This window comes from Pinus tabuliformis, chromosome 1_2 (genome assembly GCF_031772625.1).
Source record: "Pinus tabuliformis cultivar Carrire ecotype Pingquan chromosome 1_2, CPIR1, whole genome shotgun sequence".
NCBI classification, from domain to species: domain Eukaryota; kingdom Viridiplantae; phylum Streptophyta; class Pinopsida; order Pinales; family Pinaceae; genus Pinus; species Pinus tabuliformis.
This window is the reverse complement of record NC_142298.1, coordinates 1,025,335,680-1,025,347,943: the sequence shown is the minus strand read 5'-3', so window position 1 is coordinate 1,025,347,943 and position 12,264 is coordinate 1,025,335,680. Positions and strand designations below refer to the sequence as shown.

General features: G+C 36.8%; 1 protein-coding gene across 1 annotated transcript in view; it reads left to right on the top strand.

Annotated features, from left to right (window-relative positions):
• Positions 1–1,666: 1,666 nt before the first annotated feature.
• Positions 1,667–12,264, top strand: part of LOC149209613 (beta-galactosidase) — a 357,426-nt gene continuing 346,828 nt past the window's right edge. The window contains exon 1 of the mRNA XM_089396421.1: positions 1,667–2,001. Coding sequence (XP_089252547.1) covers positions 1,889–2,001 — 113 coding nt within the window. The 5' untranslated portion in view covers positions 1,667–1,888. The remainder of the gene's footprint in view (positions 2,002–12,264) is intronic.

The following is a 12,264-nucleotide window of genomic DNA, read 5'->3' as shown; positions in this document are numbered from 1 at the left end:
CTAGCTCCAATGTACTCTTTTTGTTGGAGATCAACATAGTACTTCTTCTTTCTACCGAACTCTTCTCCCCATATAAGTTTACGAAACCTCTCTACAATAAAATTCTTTATCTCCTTGCTTTGTGGGACAACTAGATATGTTATTTTTGCATCTAGGTAGATATGCTATTTTTGCATCTATGTGTAGTTTTGTGTCATCCCTGTTTTCTTTCTTTTCCTCATGCCTTCATTAGAGATTACATTACACCATCTACCTACTTTCATTTGCTCAATTTTTTCTAGATATCTTATGAGATGCACCATAGCAATTGCTTAGATGAGAGCTACTCATGTCTCAGTGAACATTATCTCATAAGCAACCAAACTTTTTATTTTAAACGTGCCCATAATCCAACATTTTTGGAATTTATCAATTTGTTTCCATTTTAAGACAACATTATCTTAGAAGAAACCAAACATTTTATTTTGAACTTGCTCATAATCAAATGTTTTTGGAATTTATCAATTTGTTTCCATTTTATGACAAATGCTACCAAAAAATATATTGCCCGAAAAACATAAAAAAAAAAAACTTAAATAACCCTACAACTCCATATATCAAAACAAAGGTTACATAGTAGCTAGTACCCCCAACTTAGCTTAAGTATGGCCTAATTAAACTAAAAAATAATAAAGGCAAATTTCATCACAAAAATAAAACAACTAATAAAATACCATATTGTTGAATGCCATGGCTAAAAATTAAGAAATATGATTAATTAATATTATTTATATTAACATATTTATACTTTAATATATATGTTTTTTAATATATATTTATGTGTTTTATTTTTTATTAATATATATAATTTTTTTATAATTAAATTTATTAAAATACGTTTTTAATATAATAGTAAATCATCTTAAATTCATTTTTTTAGGACATACTTGCTAGAGTTTACATATAAACAATTATTTTTTTGTCGGAAGTTTTCTCCAGTTTATGTTTATGGGGAGGCCTAGTTCCGTTTATTGGTTTGATTTGAGTAAATGTTTTTACTTAGATTTTCTGTGTTTTTACACTTTGTGGACTCACAAGCTCGGAAATGCTTATGGCATGTACTGCTATAACTTTTTATTGATTTAATAAAAATTAGATTTTTCTCTAAAAAAATCATTTTAAATTAAAAATATGGAAAAAAAAAACTATAATTAACGAAAAAAAAATACAAAATCAAAAAGCTAAATAAAAATAATAAAAGTAAAAACAAAAAATTAATAACTAATAAAACTAGACAACCCATGATAAAACTTCAACCCATCACTTTACCTATAAATCAATTTAAATAATAAAAAAAAATAAAAAAAATTCTCTTTTCAAAATTTTAATCCAACACAAACTAATATATAATCAAACAAACTAATAATAATTTGTCAAATACAAACTAATATATAATCGAACTACGCCCACAATAAAGCATTACCGGAAAAAAAGAAAAGAAGAAAAAGCTAATATATAATCAAACAAACCTATTTTACAAGTGCTGCCCAAAAAATATTGCCCAAAATAAAGCATTACCGGGAAAAAAAAAACAGAAAACGTAAGTAACGATGAAACAATACGACTCCATGTATCAAACGACCATATTTTAGACTGACCTGCCATGTGGCTTTACGGATTTATTCCATTAAAAGACAAAAGAGGACGACAGACATAGGCACAAGCGATTTAAATTTACATTGCAAACATATAGGCATAAGCTATATAAATTTACATTACAGGAGAGTAGAAGAAGATTTCTGGAGTGCACATACAGTGAGAATAGACAGAACAATCCGTTCATTGCATTCTATGAGGCAAATTTATTCATCATAGTTTGGAAGCAGAGCAAAAGCATTTCGAAGCAAGAATGGGAAACTGGACCTCAATATTGGGAGATTGGATCACAAAGGCAGAGCCACCTCCGCCTGTGGTTTTGGTACCGCCACTGTTTGATTTTCCACCTCTAGCAGCACGTTCCAGGTAAAGCCTTCCTGTGAAAATCCATATAAATGTGATAAATTATCATGCCCAACATGGGTAGTTCATGGATGTTTATTACAAGCTGAACTGGAGCAGAGTCCCAATATTTCAGAGCATGAACTGCAGTCATTGCTTATCTTTAAAAGCATGCATTGATATCATATATCATTGAATCCACATGAATGTAGAGATTTTTAGTATTTACTTAACTTTGTGCTTCTTATGCCTCTTCCCCATGTTTTTATCCTTGAAATGCATTTTTCGTATGTTCATGTTCGTATGAATGGGTCTGGTCTAAATAGTTGTGCGTTGCACTCATTAGTTGCCTATGCACATATTTCATTGCTCAGGTATGCTTGTTACAAGGTGAACTGGGACTGCTAATATTTCAGGGCATGAACTGCATTTTTGGTGTATCTATTTAAAAATGCATTTATATTTTTTATATCATTGAATCCACATAAATCCACAGATTGGTTCTTAACTCTGCGCTTCATATGCCTTTTCCCAATGATTTTAAGCTTGAAATTCATTTCGGCATTTCAGTTCATGTTCTTATGAATGGTTCTGGTCCAAGTGGTTGCGAATTGCACTGGTTATTTGCTTAGTTATTTATTTCGTTTTATATGCAATTAATTAGGTATAATTGGGTAAACGCGCTCTTCGGGGTCTACTGCCTTGTAAAGTTAAGATTTCTTTGGCGCCTTTTATTCTGAAGATTTTGGAAAAGAACAAATTAGATCTAAGATGGTTTACTGATTCTGCATCAAAGACCCTACTGGATCTAAGCAGATAAAGTCTCCGGGTTGTATTGAAAAAGATACATTGATAAATATATACAGATATGTATATTGATTGATTGATAGATGTAGTGATTGATTGAGATCCTGAAAGGGTCAACGTGAAGAGGAACGACCATTCAACTTAGGAGTGAAACTGAAGGTGATGTAGCGTGTGCAAGAATAAGCTAAACTCCGTTTAGACGAAGAGTTGGATCTGTTTTTCATTGTCTCTTTAAAGTTGTTCCAGTGTTTGATGTGAAGAATTGTTGTGACCTAATTGAAGTGGTTGGCATCTGCCCCCAGCTATTCATAATTCCAAAATCGCTTGGTGCTATGTCTTTCTCGCATACAGTTCAGGATACTGTACCACAGTTGCGAATTGCCAAGATAAGATGAATTGATGTCCAATGAATGACTAACAAGGTAGGTCAATGGGGCTGAAAGAAGTTACAGTCAGCAAAGCATTTGCAGGAGTGCCGAAGGCTACTCTGAAAGCATAAAATAAGCTAAAATAACTGAAACAAGAGTTATGCATGAAATAGAATGATCAAGTAATGTTGGAAGAAAGAAAAGAAGAGCTTGACCTCAATAACCTTTTGGGAATAGAGGTCCCTGTAGTTCTGTTATTATAGTTGTCTATTGTACATTAAACTTCAATGGCATCTCAACTAAATTCACATGACTCAAACTTGACAACGATTCGACAAACCCAAGTTGTAGAGTCAACTTGACAACATGTCAAAACTTGAAAAGTCGTAGGAGTTGTTTTTATTTGTTACTGATACTCTAGGAGTTTATGACTTTTTAAACAATCAAAACTTTGCCAAATTGACATCATCCAGGAAAACTCGCCACAACTTGACAGATCTCAGTATAATTCAACAAAACTCGTAATAACTTGATGCTTACCTTGGAAAATCTCAACAAAACTTGGCAATAACTCGATGCTTGATTTTTGGTCATTGAAGTCTTCGATTATTGACCCTCGGTTATTGCAGCCAACTTTGGTGGGTAGTCATGCACGTGGTCCCATGCTTTATGGGTTTGAGGGTAGTTAATCTAAACCCCACTCCTATATATTCAAAGATTTGCTCATTTGTAGATGAGCATCTGAGATATGAATAACGCAATATTTGTTAGAGGATTTTCTTCTATCAAGGTTTCCTCCCCTATAATGTTTGTTGACAGATCAAATTACTTTCACCCATTTGAATGGGACCTGAGGAACTGCTGATTTCTGAAGTTTGTTTTGGGAGGAGGATATGAATTTGAGTTTGACTTAAACACACTTTAGGTCCCTTTTTTTGCACATATGGGCTTTTGTTTCCAGAAAAAAAATTGTAATTATGTATTTCAAGTGGAAAATGCAATTACATATTGAGAGCGCTACTGAACATATATATGGTATAAAAATCTGATTTAACAATCCAAAGAAAGAGTCCATCTACTCATTATTAGAGCATTTTGATTCTTTTATGCGACAAAAATAATTTATGCCTATTTTAAGGCCCTAGAGGATTTACGAAAAAACTAAAAAGATGTCCATCATAAGCATTATAGAGTCTCTATATCTGCACTCGAACTGGCTTTTTCTGTTTCTGTGCCAACGCTTGACTTAAGGTCTAAAAATGGCCAGACTGGCCTCAATTGGTTGTGGTCTGGTTCTGATAACACTGGCAGTGACAGAGAGACTCTATAATGCTTATGATGGACATCTTTTTAGTTATTTTTGGTAGAGCCTGTTTGGCCAGTGGTATGGAACCAGAAAAGGCTGGTTTGATACCAAACTGGGCGGTTTCTATACAGAACTGGTTGGTTTGGTACAGAAATGGCCTTTTTCTCTGAATCGACCAGTTTGGTACGGAACCTATTGGTTTGATACAGAATTGGCCTTTTTCTCTGAATTGACCAGTTTGGTACGGAACCAGTTCCCTACAATGTGAGACTGAGGACCCTTGGATCAAAAAATAAAAAAAATTATGAGCGGGACAGCCTAATATTCAATGTTTGCTATGTAATTTGTGGTAATGTTAAGTAAAAAAATGTCATTCTTTTACTTAAATTTTTTAACATTACCATTAATTGTTTCAGGATGTTTGAGAGTGATTCGAGGATCATTGGATTTCACATGGAGAAAGTAGAATTTTAGACCCCACTCAAAATTAGTAGATTTAGAAATTTTCAGGATTTTAGGACGGGGGGATTGCACTGTTTCCATTGGATTCTGTTATGTATGAGGGTTTGGAACTAGCGTTTAATCAAGAACATCAAGCCCTTTATGTATCTCGATGTTGGTGGCATTGATTATTGAACTCCTTTGTCATGAACCTAGTAAAAGTGTACTCATCACTCAAATAAAATCTCAATTTGACATGTTAAGCGTTTTCTATCTTATATTAATGCTTAGAGAGTGATATTGATGATGAGGATCCCAATATAGGCATTGATTTTGATGATATGTAGGCATTTGTTGTAGCATGATTTTTTTGGACTCCAGAGGTCATCTAGATAGATTTCACTTGGTGCTATTTTGGGTATATGCACCCCTGCTATATATATGAGAGATTTTGCATATTTGTCTATAATGGTTTGGATTCATATGGATGCACATGAATATATATGTTTTTTGGCATGAATATTCCACAAATAACTTTGGAAGAGGAATTTTGGGATTCCACTCGGATAGAACTCTTCCTTAGTGTTTCCCCTTGAGGATCACAAATTTTGGTGGAATTCTCAAAGTTAATTCTCCGCAAATCTTTTTGCCTTAGGTGTGCCCTAGAAGGGATCCTAGCTTGTTTTCTTTGGATAGGTGGCCTCTTTGAGGGTGGTATGAGCCTAGTATTCGATAGAATAAAACATTAGAAACCCTTTCCTCTCTCTCACCTTGACCTAGTGAATACTTTGGAGGAACCTATTCCCACGTTTCTCCCTAAAACCCTAGGTCTAGCGTAAGCCCTTTCTAGGTCTCTCAAGAAAAGCAAGGAGCCTATTTGAGGTGTCAAACCATCTTACAAAACTTCTTGAGAGGTCCTATCTCACCTTTGGAGCCTTGATCTTAGTCGAGCCTATTGTCACCACAAATCTCGAACCCTAACTCTTGATATCCATCACAGGTCTTTCTTAGAGAGCCTTTAGCTTCATTGAACCATTGAATCATTATCGTGCCTCTCTTTGAATGGGCCTTTGGAATCACTTCATAATTTGTCATTGGCATTATCATTACAAGTGATTTCCTTCACCGTCATTGTCATTGACAACTGCAAGGTCAACGTGTTAACCACAAGTGAGTGTCTAAACTTCACAAGTTGGGTGAGAAAGGTGGTCCTATCTTCTTGCAACCAAGCTTATGCTTGGAGGTAAATTAATTAATGCACAACTAATCCTAGGATGAAGTGCAAGTTATGAATGATTGCCTTAGATGAGATTATCAAATGACCTCTTAAGTACTTTAAGTTAACTTGCTTAGGATTAGATGGTTATGATGTCCAATACAAAGTACTTAGAGACCAATATTAGGAACAATCACGATTTAAGACATTGTGTTAATGAAACAAGATCACTAGGGTGCCCAAATAAATCACTTGATTAGCAATCTTAAAATAACAAGTACTCTAAATAAATAACCAATGAGAAGCAAGGAGCAGCAAATCAATGAATCCTTTACACTTGATACGAAACAAAATTAGTAATAGGATTATCAAATTGAGATCACAATATCACTCAAAGAAGATGATATCACAAGATTATTATAAGATCACAACATTGTTAAACAAGATAATGCTCTTATCCAATTAGCAACCAATTCCTTATGTTACTTATCAATTAGAAGCAATAGGTTACAAAAGAATATTCCAATGTGTTTTTACTTACAAGAGCAAGATTCAACCAAGTGATATCAATATCCTTCACTTTCACAATGAAGTTTGAACCAATACAATGCCAATGTCAAGTTAATTAGAGCAGAATCTTCTTTGAGATGAGATTACTAACAGTGACTTTTAGAAGTGAAATGCACTATGCAAATGCCAAAAATGCAAGAGGGTGAAATGATGCAAGATGAACAATGATATTTTGTGTTTATCAATCAGCCCAACACAAGCCACCAAAAGCTATAAGAACGGTCCACTTCCCATTTGCAAATGAGGACAAAATGAAAGACAGAAACACCTTTATGACTTTTAAGCGCTTTTTAAGGTATTTCCTTACTGCTGTAGCATGTATATCAGACTCAGAAAGTTATATATCAGACCTCCAAAACACTATAGCAATTAATAACACAAGAGCACAAATATTGATTTATCGATTGAGGTCAATTGTGCAATGATTATAGGCTTATGTGAGGGTAATTTAGGGCTTCTTTAGGATGTTTAGATCAGATTTATGCTACAGTAAGTATGATGCTTCAAATCTGATTGTAAGAACAATGAGGAGGAAGAGGGTAGAAGAGCCAAATTCTTAGGCCTAGAGGCCTAGTTTGATGATTAGTTGACTTTCCAATGGACTAGAACTTCTTCAAACACCTGCAACACAATTTGTTAGCTTGAAATAGGATAGATCAGCCCCCTTATGACTATGGTTAGGGCTTTGATGGATTGGTGACCTACTTTAGGCCTTGAAACTCTTGCCAAAGAGGCTAGTAAGTCTGTAAAACAAATAGTTAGCAAGGAAACCCAAGATTTATGGCTCAAAATTATAGAAATCAATTACAAACAATTGCCAAACTTACCCCATGCCTGCAACCACAAAGGTTAGTGTCAAATTTAAGTGCCAAACTCAGAAAATAGCCCAAAAATGACTGAAATGAAGGGATGAAGGCCCAGAGAGGCCAGCGGCTAGGGGTAAACTCCCTCTAGGGGTTGCGGCTAGGAGGGATAGACTAACTAAGGGTCGTGGCTGCCCTAAATGAGGCCGTCTAGGCCTGCAACAAGTCAAGGGAAGGCCGTTAAGGCCTGTGGCTAAGCCCCAGAGGGGTGCCACTTGGGGAAAAAGCCCACAAATGGCTGTAGATGGGCAAGAGGAGGCCCGTAGGGCCTGCGGCCAGCCTCCAAGAGGTCTGCGGGTAGGTAAAGAGCCCTCAAAAGGGCTGCCGCTAGGGAAAATCCCCCCAACTAGGGCTGCGGCTAGCCTCCAATGCACTTAGACCCCTGCAATCAAGAGGAACATGCCCCAAAAATGATGAATCCCTCCTTCAAAGGGCTGGACGACTTCCTCTTCTGGTTAATCTTTGAGTTTCTGAAATGATGGGAGGCTAGATCTTACCCTCAAGGGCCTAGATTAGCCTTTATTTCTTCAAGAGCTTGATTTCTCACCTGCAAAATGAAAAAATGGAGAGCCCAAATACCCAATATATACAAAAATTTCAAATTTAAAATCCCAAACCCCAAATGCTATACAAAATTTAAAAATGGGTTAGATTTAAAATACAAGGGTTAGAAAAAAAATTATTTACAAATATTTACAATATTTACAAAATAAAATTTTCCCTTATTAGCATGTAAATTTCGTTATAGCACAAGAGAAAGAGATTAAATTTTTGAGAGATTTTAAAATGAATGATGTATGTAAATGGATCACCGGCCAAAACCCTCTTGCAAAGTACCTTGCAAAATGAAAGCTCATAATCCAAACACAGTCGATTCTCCTCCACTGTTTGTGAACTTGAAGACCAAGGGCGAGCGTACTTGTAGACCCTATTCAAACTTAAAAGATGAATTTTTAGATCATGAGAGATGTAGATCTAAACCCAACACTAAGGCAAGATATTTGTACCAATAGATGTTCCCTCTTACAACAAATGAAATAAAATTTATATAACGCGTATAATATAGAGCATGAAAAATGACTAGCACATACGACAAATTAGCAGATAAAAGAACACCATGAATTGAAACCCCAAAGTCTTTCTATTATGAGAAATACAATTCCAGCAAAGCAAGGCTCAATACATGTGTTACAGATTACATCATCCAAAGATGAGATGAGGAGCTTGATAGCTTCCTTATATAGAAAATGAGAGAAGAAAACCCCTCCAAGTGGAAATAATGGCTAGTTGGCTTGATCCTCGTCAAAATAATCTCATTCGTTGATCTTCCTTTGAAAATAACTTGATCTCCACCATTGATTTTTTATTTTTGAGGAAAAATTCGAATTTCTCTTAAAACCCTTTTTTTATTAATCCAAAAAATAATATTTTGGACTAATATCCTCAAAAAATTCACTTTGACTTAACCACCAAGGTCCAAGGGGTCAAATTTTCTTAAAAAATCCATTTTTCCCTTGGTGGAGGACCTCCAAAAATTAATTCTTTTTGACCCACGATTTTTTGATTATTTTCCACTTGGAGAGAATTTAATTTCTCTCAAATTATTTTTTGACTCAAAATTAATTAATTTTCTTTTTTAGGATTTTATTTAATTTTGCCAAAAAATTAGTTAATTGACTCTAGAGGGGATTAATTATTTTTTTCTTCAAATGCTTTAGCCATGGTGTTTAACTATGGGTAACCATGCACTAAAATATTTTTTACATTAGGATATTAGAAATTAATTCAACCCTTAGAAGGGGAAATACACATTTAGACATAGACCCTCAAGACACTACCCAATTTTGTGACACAATATGATCTAGTATGAAAAATACATAGACTCGATAAACACTAGGACTCACCTAAGACCTTGTCAACGAATTCCACCCTAGCTTTGGGGTATATCTGGGAGAAAAACTCTGTCGATTATTTGTGTTTACAAACACACATAATTCAGGGAGGTTAAAAAACTCCCTAGGATGAAATCCTTTGACAAAAATCATAGGCTTATCTAGTTATTATTACATGGCTTTATAGTCATACTAGAATCATTTACAATAATTTTGCAGAACTTGGGTTTACAATAACATAATTAATGTTGAATGATGGCTTTGATCTTCAAAAAAATTTATCCGTTGCTTTGTACTCTGCTTCATGGATTGTTGACAAAGTGTGGTCAACAAAGTCCTCTAAGTGCCATGATGATAGAGAGGGCTGCAATAAAAATAAATTAGGGGAGGACCGCTAATATTCCATGCAAGTCATCATATGGGTCCCTAAGTGGCTTTGGGGAACATCTGTTGGTCTCATGGGTCTCCAAGTGAAAGAGAAGCTTGTACAATGCTTCAAATGGGGGCTCTGATGATGGTGCTTGCCCTCCCGTGTCTCAAGGACGAGACAAACCTCTGGACCTTGGATCAATTTCCCTGTTCATGCTAAGCTGGCTGGGTCATGTTGGTCCGAGTGCATCATCTCGCAAATAATGTGGCGCAATGAACAAATCGCTAAAGGTTCTAAAGATACCCATGGCATGAAATGATGCTAATACACATGATGGAGTCCCATGGCTCTCAACGCATCCCCTACAAATGTCAATATGATCCTTTGGTGGGCTTGGGCCCCAGTTAAGTTGCCCAACCCATGATGAAACCACCTGCCAATTACATATAAGATCCAATGCGCTTCCTCACCTTTAGGTACAATAATTCATTAGTGCATCTAAGTGAACCAAGCTTGTTAATCAAGGGCACAAATGAGACTTCATAATGGGTTTCCCTTCCAAATTTGGGGCTTTGAGCATGTAATAGTGTTACCTCCCTAGGTAGGAGTGGCTAATAAACAACCCTATTAGGTGTTCCCAACCCCTAAGGGGAAAGACAGGTCCAAGGTACATCCTTCAAGTGATAGGGGTCATGTGAATAATGATGAGGTGGATAGGGACACAAGGGGTCTCAAGGCCAAATGCCATGGGTTCAAGGGTGGTAATGATGAGGGATGTCCACATACTTGGGTGTATAAATGTAGGAGGGAGCAATCGTGGTACATGAGTTACCCCAACCTTTGTTTTTCCACCCTTCTTCATTTGCCTTTTGCCTTTTATTGATTTTCTTTTATTATACTGCTTGGGGCTCCAGGGGATGAGAGCATGTTGTGTATGATATAAGTAGTGATTACCCCCTTTAAGGTGTGGTAGTTCATCGACCACCAGGGGTTGGGACATGCATGGGTTCCTTAATGATGCAGTGGCCACTCATGGGGCCCCAGGAACCAAGGTGATGGCCATAATGAAGGGGTAGAGCTCATGTTTGACTTTTGCCCACGCGCTAATATAATGTTTCAACCATCTTTTGCATTTTATAATATTCTTTTCTTTTGTTTCTTGCTTGTGGCCATTATATGCTTTTAACCTCTTTGTTTTTAGCTGCATCAACCTTTAGGGCAACATTTTCAAGCCCGATCCAAACATGTTAACAAGGGGAGGGGGTGTACTAGAGCCTTGTGGACCCAGTGGTCATGTGGACCCAGAGAGGGAAGGTGATGAAATTAGGGCTTGTAATGTGCGAAGGGAGGTGAAAAATGTGAAATGGAAAACAGGACTACGCTACCAAAATCAGGGTTTCCCAAGTAGTGCCCTTCCTAAAACTATAAGCCAATAGGGGAGATCCCATAGGACTAGGATTGAGGATTAACCCCCCATTTAAGGTGAGGGAACAAAACTACAGTCAAAATCCTTCCTCCTTCCAAGTCACCCAATAATCCATACCTAAAGTGCCCAAGGAAAAACAGGCATAAGCATTCGATTGCGCAATGAAAAACATACCTTTAGGATTTGGATGGACCACCTTCAAACATATGCTCTCGACAAATGGGCGAGGGGACATGTGATTGGCTCAGGGAGCGGAAATCAACTAGCATAATATATTGACTACATTGGTGGCTGTGAGGGGCTACTGGTTGAAGACAAATATAGGTACTCCCCCCTCCCTTTATCCACATGCCTGTGTCAAGCTTGGAATGTTGCTGTGGAGGTTGATGCAACTAAACATAAAAGAGATTAAAAGCATATCATGGCCACATACAAAAGGAAATAATACCACAAAATGCAAAAGATGGCAGTGACACTATATTAGCGTGTGGGCAAAGGCCAGCTGCCAAACATGAGCTCAACCCCTTATCATTATGGCCATCGCCCTAGTTCCTAGGACCCCTTTGAGTGCCCCCCGCATCATTAAAGAACCTGTGCATGTGTCAACCCCTGATAGGCGATGAATTGCCCCACCTTAAGGGGGTAATCACTGCTTATATGATACCCAACACATTCTCATCCCTTGGAGCCCTAAGCAGTATAATAAAAATAAAATCAAGAAAAGGCAAAAGGAAAATGAAGAAGGGTGGAAAAAGAAAGGTCGAGGTAACTCATGTACCATGATTGCTCCCTCCTACATGTATACACCCAAATGTGTGGACATCCCTCATCATTGCCACCCTTGAACCCATGGTACTTAGCCTTGAAACCCCTGTGTCCCAATCCACCTCATCATCATCCACCTGACCATTGTCACTTGAAGGATGTGCCTTGGACATATCTTTCCCTCTAGGGGCTGGGAACACCTAATAGGTTTGTTTATTAGCCACTCCTACCTAGGGAGGTAACATTATTACATGCGCAAAGCC